The sequence below is a fragment of the Phycodurus eques genome, chromosome 15, assembly GCF_024500275.1.
Source record: "Phycodurus eques isolate BA_2022a chromosome 15, UOR_Pequ_1.1, whole genome shotgun sequence".
NCBI classification, from domain to species: domain Eukaryota; kingdom Metazoa; phylum Chordata; class Actinopteri; order Syngnathiformes; family Syngnathidae; genus Phycodurus; species Phycodurus eques.
The window spans coordinates 4,518,170-4,536,958 of NC_084539.1; the positions used below are offsets into that span (position 1 = coordinate 4,518,170).

At 42.2% G+C, this 18,789-nt stretch overlaps 2 protein-coding genes across 12 annotated transcripts in view; both read right to left on the minus strand.

Annotated features, from left to right (window-relative positions):
* The window catches only part of si:ch211-196i2.1 (collagen alpha-1(I) chain), a 180,028-nt gene extending 174,454 nt beyond the window's left edge, over positions 1-5,574 (minus strand). For 6 of the 7 annotated variants that reach the window (XR_009769945.1, XR_009769946.1, XM_061698981.1 and 3 more), the window contains exon 1: positions 5,252-5,574. Coding sequence is in view for 5 of the 7 variants with exons in the window: in XM_061698981.1 (XP_061554965.1) it covers positions 5,252-5,381 (130 nt within the window). In the remaining 2 variants the exon portion in view is untranslated. The remainder of the gene's footprint in view (positions 1-5,251) is intronic. The other variant, XM_061698983.1, reaches the window with a different exon arrangement.
* Positions 5,575-8,935: 3,361 nt separating this feature from the next.
* cacna1bb (calcium channel, voltage-dependent, N type, alpha 1B subunit, b) overlaps positions 8,936-18,789 on the minus strand; it is a 186,498-nt gene continuing 176,644 nt past the window's right edge. For all 5 annotated transcript variants that reach the window (XM_061699497.1, XM_061699498.1, XM_061699496.1 and 2 more), the window contains 2 exons: positions 15,327-15,550; positions 8,936-13,240 (listed from right to left, as the gene is read on the minus strand). In XM_061699497.1, the coding sequence (XP_061555481.1) occupies positions 12,686-13,240; positions 15,327-15,550 (779 nt within the window). In that variant the 3' untranslated portion in view covers positions 8,936-12,685. The remainder of the gene's footprint in view (positions 13,241-15,326; positions 15,551-18,789) is intronic.

Genomic DNA, 18,789 nt, shown 5'->3' on the forward strand with positions numbered 1-18,789 from the left:
TTGATGTTTTGAAAGTGTTTGGGTCATCATCATTCGGGTTGGGCGTCGTTTGAATTTGAGCGGTTCCAATTCCGGTTCCTTATTTCGATTCCGGTTCCAAACGATTCTTGATTCCGATTCTTTTAGGGGGCTGGGTCAAAAATGTTTGCATTGGTTTAAATAAAGGGTGTCCAAATTATGAACATCCATTTTCTTAGCAGCCCGCAGCATAGACTAAAGTGAACATTTGACTCGGGGTTCTTTTCAACCAATATCAATATCAAACCTATGAACAAAAAGGCAATGTGTGTGGAACTAACCCAATTGACTTAATATTCATTAATTAATGTTTCAGCAAAAAGTTAAATATAGCATTGTAAAAATAGTTATTTGGGACTGTTTAATCACGTCAAATGCTTTATATGTACAAGTTTTAACTGTCTTGACTTCGTGTTTTAAGCTTGTGGCCTTTTATTTTGAAGGGTACGCACCGGAACTCAGCATCTACCCACCGATGAGACACAAGGTTAGTGTTTGTGTTACGGTGAGATAACGTTTACGTGAAGTTTGTCCCAATTCATTGGGATGGAAAGTTGCTACGGTGAAGTTTTGTTTCACTCACCTAATTGACTTCGCTGAAGCTCCGCGCCGTGCAGAGCGGGAGGGAGAACTTCAGACCCTCCTTTACACAATATAATCTTATTCCAAGTGTTGCACTGAGGCGACTAGTCATTATTTTTAACAAAGTTAAGACACCCTTTTGTTCGCTGCCACCGCTGCTGGGCATGAGCACGTCTCCGTGCGCCCTCTTCTTCGTGAGTTTTCGCCGCTTCTTTGTTGGTTTTCGCCACTTTCTTCTTCGGGGTGGGCATACCGTAGGGATCGAAACTGGGAACCAACATTTTTAAATTTGAACGATTCCGGGAGAACAGGAACATTAGTCCCGGTTCCAATTGGTTCTCAATGCCTCATCATCGTCATCTTCATCATCAACATCATCATCATCATCATCATCATAACCCGATTGTGTCTTTCACTAAACTGGCAGACAAAATGTTTCTGTAGGATTCTGAGTTTCTATTGCTGCTGTCATCCTGAGTTACAGTATAGATGAGTGAGGTTGTTCAAGAAAAAAAATAAAAATAAAAAACATGCAGGACCAAGCTGTGACATTACCTCGGCTGTGTTTCACAGATAAGCTTAAATGTTTGGGATTGTGAGCAGATCCCTGCCTTCTCCAAACGTTTCCATCATTTTGATAAAAGTTCATCTTTGTCTCATCAGTCAATAAAACTGGAATATTCTGGGCTTTTCTCTGTACCTTCGGCGATTCATATCGCGCATAATTTACCATATTGCGGGATGGATGGATATTATTTTTTTTTGTAGTAAAAGAAACACTTCCTCGCCTAAAACTATCCATTTTCTGAGCCGCTTCTCCTCACTAGGGTCGCGGGCGTGCTGGAGCCTATCCCAGCTGTCATCGGGCAGGAGGCGGGGTACACCCTGAATTGGTTGCCAGCCAATTGCAGGGCACATACAAACAAACAGCCATTCGCATTCACAGTCACACCTATGGGCAATTTAGAGTCTCCAATCTATGCATGTTTTTGGGATGTGGGAGGAAACCGGAGTGCCCGGAGAAAACCCACCCAGGTACGGGGAGAACATGCAAACTCCACACAGTCGGGGCCGGGGATTGAACCCGGGTCCTCAGAACTGTGAGGCTGACGGTTTAACCAGTCGTCCACCGTGCCGCCCGCCTAAAACTAATTTAAAAAAATAGTTTGAGTAATATTAGAGAAGATTAGAAATTTAGAAGATCAATAATGTTCATACAGCTTTAAAATATGTATAAATAATCAAAATACATATGTGGTCACTACTTCATTTATTTCATTTATTGTGAGAGTGGTCCAGAACCTAACCCCCGCTATAAACGAGCGATTACTGCTGTACTGTACTGCAATGGCCAATGTTCGCATAATGCAGCTTCACAATTGATATTTTTAATGTTAATTACACCTCTAACTGGTATAAATGTAATAAGTCAAAAAACACCTCTTTGTGTTGTGTGCTTCATTCATTAATTCTTTGGCACAGCAGCACTGCCAGTTAATTTCGGAAATTGTGCTGGTGTTTAAAGTGTTTATTTGACAAATTATCACTAACCAAGGTATATTTGGAATAAGTCTAAACAGAGCACAGGGAGCATATTACCCAGTATTATATAACTATTAGGCTACAGTAACACTGAAGAAGTTAATGTTCAGTAGACAGTAGTAGTCTCATTCCAACTAACTGCCAGCTATATAACAAAGATGACAGTAAAGATGAAATGTGCTGCAACCCAAGCAAAATAAACAGTGTGCTGCTGTGGAATTCAGACGTAACTCACTCAGGCGCCTGGCACAGTGCCAACTTGAGATCAATTTCAGTAGGTCATGAAAGGATTATAGAAGTTCAACGCAATGTAAACCCAACAGCATGTGCACTTCTGTCACTCTATCAACACTCCTGAGAAAACAAACGCTGATGAGAGAGCCAAGCCGCCGAGATGTTTTGTTTAACTTAATCTAAATGGCACGTTAAAATCCTTCCATGAGATGGAATACTTATGGATTGGATTTGGCGCCTGTTTCTACGGTGCCTCTTTCTACATATGCAATTGAAAAACTTATTGTGAGCATGATAAGAGACAAGCTTATTTGTAGCTTGACCTCTGGTCACTCAGTTAACATATTTTCAAATAATACAATGTATTAAAATGAGCATTTACACCATAGATCCTATTACGCGCATTTTTTTTATGCAAACCATACTATTGTATTCTGTACTAATTAGTATTTATCAGGCAGTACAATCACATGATACTAGAGGTTGTACAACTAATTGAGATGAAACCAGATTTTTAAAGTATGTCTCAACAGCTCCAAAAGTCAGAATAACTCACACACACACACACACACACACACACACAAATCTCTCTCTCTCTCTCTCTCTCTCTCTCTCTATCAATGTACATGTTTAAGATCATCAAACAAATAAATATGAGACAAATGTAACCCAAGTGAACTTAAAATGCTGTTTTTAAATGGTGAGTTCATTTATTAAAGGGGGAAAAAATTACTCAAACTTACCTGGCCCTGTGTGAAAAAGTAATTACACCGCTTGTTAAATCATGAATTAATTGTGGCTAATCACAACTTTTGGTTAGTTTTCACTGATTACACTCAAACCTGATTACCTTTAGACCTGTTCAATGAAGAAATCACTTAAACATTAAATATTAAATAAACTAATTGACAGTCTGGAAAGGGTTACAACGCCATTTCTAAAGCATTAGGATTCCAGCGAACGATAGGGAGAGCCATTAGCCTCATATAGACAAACCATGAAACAGTGGTGAACCTTCCCAGAAGTGGCTGTCCTACAAAGATTACTCAAGAGAAAGGCAATGACTCGTCCAGGAGGCCACAAAGGAACTCAGGACAACTTCTAAAAAACTGCAGATCTCCCTTTGCCTCAGTTAAGGTCAGTGTTCGTGACACAACAATAAGAAAGAGACTGGTCAAAAATGGCATTCATGGCAGAGTTTCAAGGCGAAAATCACATAGAACATAAAGGCTCATCTTACTTTTGCAGAAAAAAAAGGGAAAAAACACATCTGAATGATTCCCAAGACTTTTGGGAGAAAATTATATGGAGTGACGAGTTGAAGGTTGAGCTTTTTGGAAGGTATGTGTCTCGTTACATCTGGCAAAATGGTGGCAGAGCATTTCAGAAAAAGATCATCCAACAGTCAAACATGGTGGTGGTAGTGTGTTCTTCTTGGGCTGCTTTGCTATTTCAGGACCTGGACAACTTACTGTGATTGATGGAACCATGAATTCTGCTCTTTAACAGAAAATGCTGAAGGAGAATGTTCAGCCAGTAGTTTCTGACTTCAAGCTGAAGCGCATTTGGGCTCTGCAGCAGGATAATGATCCAAAACAAACCAGCAAGTCAACTTCTGAATGGCTTAAAAAAAATAAACAAAGGTTTTGGAGTGGCCTAGTCAACGCCCGGACTTGAATCTGATTGAAATGAAGTGAAATGCCGTTCATGCTCAAAAATCCTCAATTTTGTTTGAATTAAATCAATTCTGCAAGGAAGAGTGGTCCAAAAAAAAAACTTCATCGAGGTGTGAAAGACTCATTGCCAGCTACAGAAAACGCTTGATTTCAGTTGTTGCTGCTGAGAATGGCCCAACCAATTAGGTTTAGCAGGCCATTCCTTTTTCCACACAGGGCCAGGTAACAGGTTTTTCCATATGATACATATATTGAGCCAAATAACTATCCCGTTGTGTGACTTAGTAACAACTGACCATGGGCCCAATCTCAAGTTTAGGATAGGCTGCAATAGATAGGATGATGGCTACTGTTTATTATGATGTTTTCTTTGTGGTGTCTTATTATGTTTATAAACTGCATGGCTAACAATGCCAAAAAGAGTTCTAGTTTTAATACTACATTAAATATTGTTCTGAACCCAGATTCGCTGTGAACAAGAGTTGTTTTTTTTCTCAACAAGTTGGTCATTTAAATCATGAATATTCAGTCCAAATAAACATAAATAATTTGAAAAATGTAAACACGTTTGAAACCTTGTTTTGTTGTTTTTTGTCTACCAAAGAGGAGGGTATCATACAAAGGAGCTATGTGAATGTAAAATATGAATAAATTATGTTAACAGCACACTATGTTCGAACATTTGAGCAACCACCACAACTTGTTCGTGGCACATCAGGCTAACATAAGGCAAAGTTGACAGCCACACACAAAGGTGTTGAAAATGCAATTGTTACTTAAATACCACTACCACTTGTCATATAGTACAACAGCAGGTTCTAGTACATTTTCACATGAAGATCGTACAGCCTCACATCGCCCCAATGTCATAATTTTACCCATCCTTAATTGATAACAGACAATAGACAAGTTGTTATATCAATTGGGCTTCAATTTGATAAATCGTTCCATAGCAAGCGAGGGTTCAAAGAGTGGAATGCTGGACAAGAAAACGTTCTTGCGTGGTGCTCGTTTGAAAGACATTTAAAAACATACATGAATTTGAATTCAATACTTAATAGTTACATCACCGATCGAAACCCTTCTGCGTCATCTATAGGACTCATTTAAATGCAATACAATTTGAATGTAACGAGCACTCCATTTATTTGATTTACGTTATCTGGGCTACTTTAGGCTACAATTGAGGCTTCTCTTACCTGTGCGCAGCATCCCGGAGCCAGACTCTCCTCCGTCATCATGCAAGCGTAGAAAATCTTCGGGGGTGCCCGAGCACACGCTAATGAGCCCGAGGAGGGACAGTGTCAACGGAGACCACCAGCGCAACATCTCGTCCGTTAATTACGGTGCCAAAGTGCGTTGCGGATAGAAACGTCTGCTTGTCATTGATTTAAAACAAAGTCACTGGTCTTTCCCCCGTCCTCCTCTTCTCAAGAACATTCTTTCCCTCACAGCCAGCATCTGCTCTCTCCTCCAGAACCGACATCGAATCATAAAGTCAGACTAGCCTGTGAAAATGACCCGCCTACTCTCTCTGATGTGGCCGATCAGGATGCTAGTACAGTGCTAATGCTAATACAATAGGAGACAGGATACTTCCGGTGGAAGACCGCCAGTCACTTGACTCCTGACCTGAAGAGATCCAGCCAACTAAAAAAAAAAATAATACAAAAATGTAAAAAAATTAAAAACTTCTCTGCACATAAAATAGTCCCTCTTTTATTAACTTTCAATTCAACTGTATTTATGTATTATTATTATTATTATCATTAATCCATCTTCAACACCGCTTATCCTGGTTAGGGTCAGCGGGGCGCTGGAGCCTATCCCATCTGACTTCGGGCAAAAGGTGGACTACACCCTGAGTTGGTCGCCAGTCAGTCGTCAGGGCACATATAGACACGGACAACCATTCACACTCACATTCACACCGTCACTGAGTGGGAACTGAATACACCCTGCCTGCACCAAAGTCAGGTGTACCACAACACCAGGGGTGTCAAACAATTTTTTGTCTCGGGCCGCATTGTCATTATGATTTCCCTCAGAGGGCCGTTAGAACTGAAACCATATAAACGTATAATCATGACCAAAACATATTATTACCGTTACACAACAAATTGAGGGATAACGAGTTTAGAAATCAGAATACAAGGATAATAGTTTGTTCAAGCATTGTTTAAGTTACTGTAGAAGAAGGGTGAAAAATGCAATATCTCGACATTATTGTTTATTATTATGACAATTTGGAATTTGGGTACAGATTTTAGCAAAAATCACGGGAGTTGACGAGCATGATTTGGTTTTGCGGGCCACATAAAATGATGTGACGGGGCGCATCTGGCCCCCGGGCCTTGAGTTTGACACCTATGCACTACACGATCAGTGACTCGATTATTATTATATTTATTTAATATTAATTTTAAAAAAACTACAAGTACTACTATAATACATTAATGATAAATAAACAATTTTGATACAATATTGTTTTCTAATATATATATATATCTCCATCCATCCATTTTCTGAGCCGCTTCTCCTCACTAGGGTCGCGGGCGTGCTGGAGCCTATCCCAGCTGTCATCGGGCAGGAGGCGGGGTACACCCTGAACTGGTTGCCAGCCAATCGCAGGGCACACATCAACAAACAACCATTCGCACTCACATTCACACCTGCGGGTAATTTAGAGTCTCCAATTAATGCATGTTTTTGGGATGTGGGAGGAAACCGGAGTGCTCGGAGAAAACCCACGCAGGCACGGGGAGAACATGCAAACTCCACACAGTCAGGACCGGGGATTGAACCCCGCTCCTCAGAACTGTGTGGCTGACGCTCTAACCAGTTGGCCACCGTGCCGCGTTGGTAGTCTTAAAATGTATTACGTTTTGGTCCAATCCCCCAGAAGGGAAGGAAAAGAAGCCGAACGCTCCCTTTATATTGACATACAGGATGTCCAGATTTTTTTTCGTGCCTCTCACCGAAGTTGTTAGTAGATGACACTGCATGGCGATAGTCAAAAACATTTTTGGTGATCTAAAACTTAAATGATGACAAAAACCTGTTTTGAGATTATTGATGAGTCTTTGCAGAGTTCCTGTTTGACATCATGCTCGATGGCTGTTCAAACAGAGTTTGGAGAGTTTGGTTTTTGTATGAATTCATGGGCGTATTTCCTGGAATATTTGGTTGAATTTTGTATTGTACAACTTTTAGGGCATTAAATAAAAATTTTACCCAGTAGTAGTGCCTTGTGATACAGGTTTAATTTGTTCCATGACCACACTAATTTGTTCCATGACCACACTCGTAATTCTTTCCCAATTAAATGAATGGAAATGCCATTAATTAGTTCTATTTCCCCCAAAACATCCTTAAATGTTACATTTTCAATGAGGAAAAATAGCACTATAGAATAGTTTACTGTACAGAAACATATAGTAATGACATCATTAAATGGAATGTGAAGAATTAAACAATTTATGCATCATAACGCATTCATTTTGGCTCCTTCTGGTGTGTGCCACTTTGCCACCGGGAGGCAGTATAATACAGTCATGCATGCACACACAAACGAATAAGAGTTTCAGAACTCCTGTTCAAGCCATTTCATACTTTTCACATTGCACGTCTGCAGACTGCTTTGGACTGCACGCATACTGTGGATGGCACACGGTTTCATTTATACTACATTTCAGGGTTCATGTCAGTGCCCATTCCATGCATGCAAATTGGTTCATTCAATCAAAATGACAAAGTGAAAAGAAAAAGAGGTCCTGTAAAACAAAGACACGCTGTGCGACTACTGAATGTGAATATGAGAAGGGACGGAGAATTTTGGGCACTGGTGCAAAAATGAGAGGCAAAACATTTACTGTAGATGAACTAGTGTGTTGCATTGACCCTTATATCCAGTACCAACACACAGGGCTCTGGTTGGTTTGGCTGAAAGGCTGGATGCGACGTTGCTCTGGTGCACGTGTAGTCAGCGCAATTCATATGCTTTCAGTTTTCATACTTTGCCATCACGTGGAGTAATTAATTGGCTTTGACGGCTTCAGGCCACTGTCGCTGGAAAAAAGGTATAGCTGGGCCAGAATATTCTGTGGAGAGTGCTCAACAGTCACGGCCTGTCCTCCCTGGTGACAGGTGAGGCCTTTTTCTTGTTTAGTCGAGAGAGCAAAGAAATCATGACCATAATGGCCACCAAATGTCAGATTACAGTCTTCCCCCATCTGGCTAGCAGTGAGCTTGTGGGAGGCAAAGTGGTTTGATTGCTTTAAATACACATTTACTTCTCTTTGTTTTATGTTTAGTTTGACATTCAACTTTAACTGTGAGTGGCAATAAACAGATCGAAACTCCTTTTTGCAAGATGTTTTCTCGAGTTCTAGCTGCCAAACTGCTGCTAGTTGTGAAGTGAGTTGAGTTCATTGCCACGATGACGGCTCCTATCTCAAAAATATCGGGTCACTCATATCTCAAGGCACCATTGTATTCCATATACCGTATGTAGAAATTTATATTGATTAAAACATGACCTTGATGTTTTTAGGAATGTAAAACAGTTATTTCATAATCATTCTTCTTTATTCAAGGATTTATATTCATACAAAATCGGTACAGTTAGACTGACTGTGCAGGAGTCAGTTGAGTAACAGATCAGGCAGCGAAGGATTGAGACACTTTAGAACCACTCTGCAAAAACATTTCCACTTTTTGGGGAGGGAAATTTGTGGAAACTTTGTGACTATGGTATTCAAATTCATGAAATTTAAACTCTGGTTGTGTAAAGCATCAGAAACACAACAGGCAAATTATCAAAGTCATGGACGTATTGAAGTCAAACAATGTTGTTTTTTTTTTTTTTTTTTTTTTTTCATTTTTGCACATGCACATTTCTTTTCAGAACATGCAAACAGGAAATGTCCAATGGGAGGCCATAGAAAACGTTGACTGAAGACATCGGACACCCTGATCAAGGTTCGAAATATTGTCTATTTTTGAAACACAAATCCAACACATCCTTGGAGTCAAAGTGGCTGATGGCCAGTCGATTTAAGAATGACACGAGCGTTTCCAACTCGCCAAACTCCAAACACAGTTGGGAATGTATGAGAATGGTTTCTGACGGTGAGGTGAGGACACTGTAAAATGTAATACCACAATCCAAATAAATAATTTTCTCGTGATTTCTCACTATAAACACATCCATTGTTAATTCTCCAACAGTGTATACTGTAGTGTTGCTTTGCTCAACATAGTAGCTCACATACAAAAATGAAGGATGGTTTGGGCGCTCCCATTTATCTTTCTTCTGTGTTTATATGACAACTTACTACACACCTCAAGATTTGGGGGAAAAAATCAAATCCAAAAGTCCTTTGTGATGCATGTGCCCATATTTAATTAGGGATATCTTTCCAACTAGGAGTAGGAGAAAACTTCTTCCTACTCCTGTTCGAATATGTGTGATTTAACTTTATCTTTTATTTTTGTCTTCAAATCTTGTTTTGTTGTTTTTCTGTTACTTTTTTGTTTGTTTCAAATGTTCAAAATACTTTTTTTTTTTGTTTCAAATGTTCAAAATAAAGAACTCAATTCAATTCAAATTAAACATACAAAACTAACGTGGCCCATCCCACTGTTTGATCTGATGGGGTTGTGGCAGTCTGCCTGATTGCTCAGAAAGATACATTTTCCATATTTGAACATGATTTCATTTATGAAGCCCCCCATGCCTCATCTGGGCAACCATAATATCTTGAAAAATTATTGTTTGTAGCCCCAGAAACGTTTATTGAACAACAAATCATTAATATGATGAGCCTGGGCCAGGAACTCATCCATTCGTGGGAGAGTGATATTTAAGTAAAGGATTAAGGTCTTTCTGTGATATACATCCCTATTATTGTGTCATACTAACAGTTACCGAGTGATGCATTGAGGCAAATAACTTACGTGTTGTGTGTTGGCTCACTATTTTTTTCTTAGGCTTTCATTGTGACTAACTGAGCTTTCAAGTGCCTGATATACCCTGAGATCTGGGTGGTGATTCTAGACCAGATACCATATATATAAATGTGACAGTAAAGAAAGAGGAACAGATAAAAATCCATCATCCAATGTTAACATAACCATAATGACAACTTAGAGATGAACAACAGTCATTGCAAGGTAGGGATGGAGAGATTTGCAGAAGGTTTGCATGCATGCAACATAATCAGCCCACATTGATGCACATGCGGACACAGTAGTCTTTTTTAAAAGAATTTGGAAACTATTTTGTCTGTGAATTTCCACAAAGACACTGGTTCTGATCTTTGTTCAAGGTCTGGACAGACATGCATCAGTACTCACTCACTGCAGTTTCAGGGGAAAGTGAAGAGTAAGGAAACCCAACAGATTTAGAGTTTATGTGGCAAAAATAAGGAATGCAAAGAAGTGGGCCACAGATGCCCTCAATCACAAAATCAATCGAATAGTGGCAATGCAAAATCCAGATCACAAAAGAAAATGTTGTTGACCTGTGGGATACAAACGGAGTGAACCAGGAAGAGAGAGGCCTAATAATTCAGCAATCCATCCATTTTATATAGCACTTGTCCCTCATTAGGTTTGCGGGTGAGCTGGAGCCTATCCCAACTGACTTTGGGTGAGAGGTGGAGAACAGCCTGGCCTGGTCACCAGTCACTCATTCTCTTCAATTAAACTAAGATGCGTGTTTTTGGAATTGGGGAGGAAGCCCAAGTACCCCGAGAAAACCCATGAAGAAGATGCACTTCACATCGGAGGGAGAGGAACGCTTTCTTCTTTTCCTTTCGGCTTGTCCCTATAGGGGTCGCCACAGTGCGTCAGTGGAACGCTTTCAAGGCTTTTAAATAGTACTGAATTAAGGTCAATGTGTGAAAAACCTCAATTTAATGTATTCCATTTTTAAAGTAGTCTTTGGTATGTTTAGTTCATCAGTTCTTAAAAAGTGGTCATTTCACTAGATCAGGGGTCTTTTTGAAACTGAAAGCTACTTCTTGGATACTGATTAATGTGAATGGCTGCCAGTTTGATATACACTTCTGAAATGACAAATCTGCTTAAATTACATGTTAATGATTTTTCACAATTATCAAGAATGATTTAACAAGGTAGGAAACAGATAAATATCAATATGCAACAATTTATTTCTATAAATCTCTGCAAAAGAACGATCACTTCTACAACACTCCTAGCAAATCGTCACACATCCCATCATTGGTGAGGTATTCTTAGAACAGGCCTCCGAACTACTCATGGTCCTTGGGGGCTACCTGGTGTCTGTGGGCACCATGTTGCTCACCCCTGCTTTAGATATTTAAATACTATGTGACTTTAAAGCACAATTGTTTAGTTGTACGAATTGTGTGGAAGTTATTTCTGTATTCCTCTCTTTTGTCCATCCTGTGGGCATGATAGAGAAGTATTAAGAAAAGGGATGATGACTAAAACAACAAATCAAACAGTTTTTTCTTCGAGCCAGAACACACACAAAAAAGTATGTGCATACTTCAATATCATCACTTCTGTTGGAGGACATTTGTTTCTGACGTGAGTTATAGTTTGATATTTCAAAAATGGCACTTTTGTCCTTTGAGAGACCATCTGTTTCTTACCAATGGACTGGCAGTGTGTTTTAAGAAAAAGGCAAATGCTTAGCACGCACCCTTAAATTTATAAAGCACAGACACAATTTTTTGACATGTTCAAGACCTCGGCATGCACTACATTGGTGACTTTGGATCTTTAATTTGGATTCACCAACTACAAGACTCAGTATATAAAAATGTTATTTTTAGTTTTTTTACTTAATTTTTTAATTTTATTATTATTTTTTTTAGACTATTACGACAGATTTAAACAGCTTTATGTTGTCCCGTTTCTCTCAGCTGTGTACAGACTTACATGCTTGACTGTGTGTTAAACACAGACCACCCACTCAAGAAGCCAGACTCCTACTCACATCTTGTAAAATGAGGCACTTAGTATTCGGCCACATGTTGCAGTAAAATTGTTGTCCTAGTCCCTGTGTGCTCCCCCCAATTTGAACAAAGTTTGACCATGAAAATGGCTCTTGTTTGTTTCTTTTGCCTCAAAGTGACACTTGTTGATCTTTGAGTGAATCAGAAAAGTTCCTAGACCGACAGAAAATCATCTTGGTCAATGATGACCCTTCAGTCAGATGTTTTGGTGCTAGCATGTTACATCGAAACCCCTGACCTGCATGTCAAGACAAAATAAAGCATCCAAGTATCTCAAGAGTGAGGCATTCAGATGAGTCTAAAACATAGTACTTCAAGATTTTGGGTTTCAGTCTTCAACAACACTGGCCAAGGCAAAATACTGAAGGGTCTTCAAAAGCATTTTGGTGCAAGGGTTTGAAAAGGGGTAAAAAGAAAAGTCAGCATTCTGCTTCCTTCGACAGCTTTTTGTGTATGAAGGAGAGCAGCACTAGAACACTGCAACACAACCCTTTGACAGAACTTTCAACTGACTAGTTTTCCACTTTCCCCTTTGACCAGCTCACGCGATCTGACATAAGCAACACTTGCAAGTTGCTCCTTCAACAGTGCATCGGAAAAAAACCTTTCAAGTATCCTTGCATGCTAGCACCAGTCCTCATCCTCTCTCTCCCTGAGGCTTCCTGTTCCTCTGCTGTTTGATACAGAGTTTCCCCCAAAGGTGAAGTGGTACCCGTTAGGTACCACATCTGTACGCCCTTGTGTGGCTGCTGCTGTGACGGGCACAGCAGCAGCAGTACCATGGGAAGATGAGGTGGTTGCAGAGGCACCGGCTCGGGCAGAGTGTGACAATACTTGGCTGCTAACAGCATCCTGGAAGTCCTCTGTTTCTTCAATAAACGCTTGTTGAGAGGTTCCCTGCTGATGCCGGTCTAAATTTGGGTCAGAACCAATGCAGGTGACCGGTATCGGGGAGCGGTCATTGTCCCCATGCAAGCGCTCGTGTTCTGAAAGGCCACGGCTGACACGAGTGTGCTGTCCAGCTATAGTGGTACTGGCAGCAGAAGAGAGAGGGGAGGAGTTTGCAGTCTTGTAGGCAACGGCAGGACGAGGAGTCAGGGGTGTTTGGGGAAGCTGCCTGCGACCACGACCTGGTGTGCTTGAACCAGAGGGGGCGGGTTTACCCCCAGTGCTACCATGCTGAAAAAACAAAATATCACACTGTATTACCAGCCAGCTAAAATCTACTACTATATAATACTACTAACTCTTATTACTTACAAAGTATTAAATTGGTAGTGATAGTGTTTTACTGAAAACATAAACTCCCCCACTACAATATTAGCTAAACTGTACCTGTATCCAATTATATTTATTTGCCTACATTTAATCACATGAGAGCAGTGGTGCACCTATAAACCACTGCAAACTACAACCACAATTCAGTGAACGCCAGCTACTGTACATCATAGTGTTGCACTCCTTCAGAGTAGTAACATGTTGTGCCCCAACATGCCGGGCAGCACTGAGTTCTACTGGAAGAGATGCCCCGGAATTAATAGCATACCTCCTTAGTGTAATAAAATGCCATATTTTGCCATTTTAATATTTCTTCCCAGAGAGCAGAGAGATAACAGAACATGCCTGTGACTATTGTTGTATGGTGCTTCTATGTATGCTTTGCTTTGTGTGTTAAAATAGCAGTTGTTTAAAGCTTAATAATTACCGTAACATCTATGCTAATGTCGACTATAGCGTTTTGTATTATACTTATGTATACTGTATTTTAGCATCACGTTAGCAGACGTTCGTTATACAAGTCTTTACGGTCTGGTTGAACATTTCAGAGTTGAAATGTACAAGGTTTAATTCGTTATTATTGTTTGGTGTAGGTTTTACAGTAAACTTTGAGTGACAAGCACAATTTGCCTATTTAGAGAACTGTGCAAATGAGACTTACCACAAAGTGATGTTCTACAATAGTCTCCCATTACTTGACAGCGGGAGTGTGAAAACAGTTGCTAGGGAATATATAAACAATGGTTTTCATACATTTAAGTGTGTTTTAATAAGTTTAAATGTGTTTAGAGTGTCTACAGTAGAGTGTGTGGTAGTAGGAGAAAGAAAATTACATAGTCACTCAATTGCAGTTTTACACCGTTTGCAACTGTGTCTGGAATGTATCCCATATGATAAACAGGGTGTTCACTGTACTGGTAAATGAATACCTCTATAGATGAGTCATTTAAAACTAATCAGTTACCGTTTGTCAAGGCAATTTTTCTTTTTATACTGATCTTGTATTGAATCCTATTAGCAGGTGTACATATTGTTAATGCTGGGAGTATACAGTATGTCTCTTCTTCATGTACAGTCCAGTCATGACTTGGAATTTAAATTGCATAACGTAAGACCTAAGGATATAGTGCTCTATTTTTGTAAACAGCCTAAATCCTGTGCGGCAGCTGTGCGACAGAGGTGGGTTAGAACAGTGTTGGTAATTTCGTAGACCAGCCACTGCAGGAGTGTTTACAGCCGACTTCAGTCGCTACCAATCAAAGCGGCTCCTGCCAAATGTGGCGCAACTGACAGACTCGACAGAGACTTGGCACCATTCTCAGTGCAGAAGAGGACGATGTGTAATCGCAGCGATTTGTGCCTGTGTGAAGCATGGTCACTGCTCTGGCCACAGTGTGGCAACAGTCAATATGAGTGGGTACCCTTGTTAAATACAGAATGAGCTGATGATAACCCACTGCCGACTTAAATATGTCCAAGGAGCTAAGTATCTGTCTGCCTGCGCCTTGATCAAATTCACCAAAACCGCGTTAGACCAGCAGTCTACCTTGCGCCAGGCCTTCCACGTGGTTTGAGCAGGCATAAGTTTAGATCGACTTTCTGCCATCAAATTGTCTCTCCACCAGGTGCATCTCCAAGTGCACACCCTCGCTGCACCCAAACACCTCGGTTGGCGCAGACCGGCTGCTAAATTGGCGAACACACACAGCGAAACTTGCGCTTGCACGAAGATGAGGATCAGCCAGCATTTGTGCCCTGCCGCAGATGTGTTGTGTACGATAACAGAGCAGTAGTTTTTTTCCCCTGACTTTGTCTGGTTAACTTACCTCACGATCACCCATAACCTTCCCTAAATGACACATATGAGAGAACCCATTTGGATGTTTTGACATTTGATCACACAAATAGGTGAGTGCTGTTTCAGATAAAAAAAAATAAAAAAAAAATTAAAAAACAGGCTTCCTTGTTTTGCCAGCAAGTAACTCACTTGTCTAAGGACAGCAGTGTCTTGTCCCTCTCCTGGAGATGTGGATCGGCTTGGACCGGCTGACTTGGCATGGCTTCTCTCCCTGGAGCCATAACGCTCACAGGAGTAGTACCGTTGCTTCTCCCCTGCAGAGGAGTGATGCCTTCTCTCGTGCGGGCGACTGCGATCTCGCTCTCTAGCTCGTTCTCTAGACATACCTTCAGCTGAGGGGTCTGTGAATGAGTCTGAGGAAAAAGTGCACAAAATGACTAAACTGTAGCTTCATTTTTTTAATTTATTTTATTTATTATATCTTTTGAAATTAACCAAGTTTTTCCTTGACCTAAGGGCATAGTCAAATTTTTGTGATTGTGTTATTAATGGTGAAGTTTAAAGGGGAATTCAGATAAACACGAGATAAAAAGTTGCATCTTTTTGAAACAAAACTTGTTTATATTCAAGATTAAAGTAGTAAAATTACAGTATTAATGTTGTATTTATCCCCGTCCCTGCGTGGGGTTTCTCCGGGTCATCCGGTTTGCCCACACATCCCGAAAACATGCATGGTAGGTTAATTGAAGACTCTAAATTGCCCGTAAGTGTGAGTGAGAATGGTTGTTTGTTTATACAGCGGCTGAAATAAGTATTTAACACGTCACCATTATTCTCATTAAATATATTTCCGAAGGTGCTATTGACATGAAAATATATCCAAATGTTGGGAACAACCCAAGTAGTCCATACATACAAAGAAAGTAGAACAAATAAGCTCAGAAATTAAGTTGTGTGTAGTAATGTGAAGTGACACACTTCACATTACTACACACAACTACACTCTCCCTGTGTCCACGCGATGTTGCAGAGGTCAACCAGGATAGCCCCACAACATCCAGAGACTTTAGGAACCATCCCCGGGCCTTGCCACCGAGGAGCTTTTTAACCACCTCGGTGACCTCAACCCCAGAGATAGGAGAGCCCGCCTCAGAGAACCCAGACTCTGCTCCATCTTGGGAAGGCGTGTCGGTGGAATTGAGGAGGTCTTTGAAGTATTCTCCCCACCGGCTCACAATGTCCCAAGTCGAGGTCATCAGCGCCGCATCCCCACTATACACAGTGTTGATGGTGCACTGCTCCCCCCTCCTGAGACGTCGGATGGTGGACCAGAATTTCCTCGAAGCCGTCCGGAGGTCTTTCTCCATAGCCTCACCAAACCCCTCCCATACCAGAGTTTTTGCTGCAGCGACCACTAAAGCTGCATTCCGCTTAGCCAGCCGGTACCCATCAGCTGCCTCAGGGGTTCCACAGGCAAAAAAGGCCCGATAGGACTCCTTCTTCAGATTGACGGCATCCCTCACCGTTGGTGTCCACCAACGGCTTCGGGGATTTCCGCCACCACATTACGGCCGCAGCTCCGGTCGGCCGCCTCAGCAATGGAAGCGCGGAACATGGTCCACTCGGATTCGATGTTCCCCCCCTCTGTGGGAACATGAGCAAAGTTCATGAGCCTCTGTCTCAGGTTCATGTTGAAACTCCTTCTGACAGGGGATTCTGACAGATGTTCCCAGCAGACCCCCACAATACGTTTGGGCCTGCCACGTTGGACCGGCATCTTCCCCCACCATCGGAGCCAACTCACCACCAGGTAGTGATCAGTTGACAGCTCCGCCCCTCTCTTCACCCGAGTGTCCAAGACATGCGGCCGCAAGTCCGATGACACGTCCACAAAGTCAAAACTGCGACCTCGGGTGTCTTGGTGCCAAGTGCACGTGTGGACACCCTTATGCTTGAACAGGGTGTTCGTTATGGACAATCCGTGATGAACACAGAAGTCCAATAACAGAACACCGCTCGGGTTCTGATCGGGTAGGCCGTTCCTCCCAATTACGCCTTTCCAGGTCTCACTGTCATTGCCCACGTGAGCATTGACGTCCCCCAGCAGAACGATCGAGTCCCCAGCGGGAGTGCTCTCCAGCACCCCCTCCAAGGATTCCAAAAAGGGTGGGTACTCTGAACTGCTGTTTGGTGCATAGGCACAAACAACAGTCTGGACCCATCCCCCCACCCGAAGGTTGAGGGAGGTTATCCTCTCGCCCACCGGGGGCAATAAGTGTACCCACACCTGCTCAGCGCCTCTCACCGTGGGAAGAAGAAGAAGAAGAATCACCTTTTATTGTCATGAACATGCATACATGCACACAAAATGTGTTCTCTGCATTTAAACCATCACAGTGAACACATACACATGTTAGTGGAACACACTGGAGCAGGGGGCAGCTGAAGCGCCCGGGGAGCATTTCGGGGTATCAGTGTCTTGCTCAAGGACACCACAGCCGTGAGTTGGCGGATGGTCCAGTCGGGGTCTTGAACCTAGATCCCCCACAGTGGTAGGCAATGATCTTAACCATTGGGCCACGGCTGCCCCAACTCCAGAGTGGAAGAGAGTCCAACCCCTCTCGAGAGGACTGGTACCAGAGCCCAAGCTGTGTGTGGAGGCGAGTCCGACTATATCGAGTCGGAACTTCTCGACCTCACACACCAGCTCAGGTTCCTTCCCTGCCAGAGAGGTGACATTCCACATCCCTAGAGCCAGCTTCTGTAGCCGGGGATCGGATCGCCAAGGTCCTTGCCTTCAGCCACTGCCCTGCTCGCACTGCACCCGACCCCTATGGCCCTTCACACAGGTGGTGAGCCCATGGGAAGGGGGACCCACGTGACCCTTTCGGGCAGTGCCCGGCCGGGCCCCATGGGTGCAGGCGCGGCCATGAGGCGCTCGCCTTCGAGCCCCACCTCCAGGCCTGGCTCCAGAGGGGGGCCCCGGTGACCCCACGTCCGGGCAAGGGAAACCTAGATCCATTAATAGTTTTCATCATAGGGGTCTTTTAGCCGTGCTTTGTCTGGTCCCTCATCTCCCTCTATTAGCTGGATGAGCAGTAAAACATTCTGCTTCTCCAGGGATATGCCCAGGAACAGATGATGTCGGGAAATAAAACAGATGTCCTGACAACCTTTGTGGCTGGGCTGCACACACACAGTTGATGCCCTATTATACACACATACACATACACTCCTCTGTAAATGTTTGTTTGCAACATTGAAAAATGCAAATAAATAAACGCACCCCTGTGTCTAATGATCATCATCCGGGAGTGGCTGACATTCATTTCGAGGCAGGGGTAATAGCCTCTGCCCTCATACCAATGACCACCTGTGATGACAGAATGACACTTTCTTTATCAGTTTCAAACATCCAATCCAGGTCATTCCCCTCCCTGCGCCTTCATATCGTGAATAAAAGAGCCTCTGTCTCAGGTCTTCCAAACCTGCTAAACGCACATACTCATCTACAGCGACAATACCAGTAGTGTTATACACTTGGGGGAGGCAAAAAGAACAATAAGACTATTCAGAAGTGTGGCCTCAACTATAACTGGCAACGGGGGGAAAAAAAATGCTGCATCACCTTTGACCAACTAGTCAACCAACT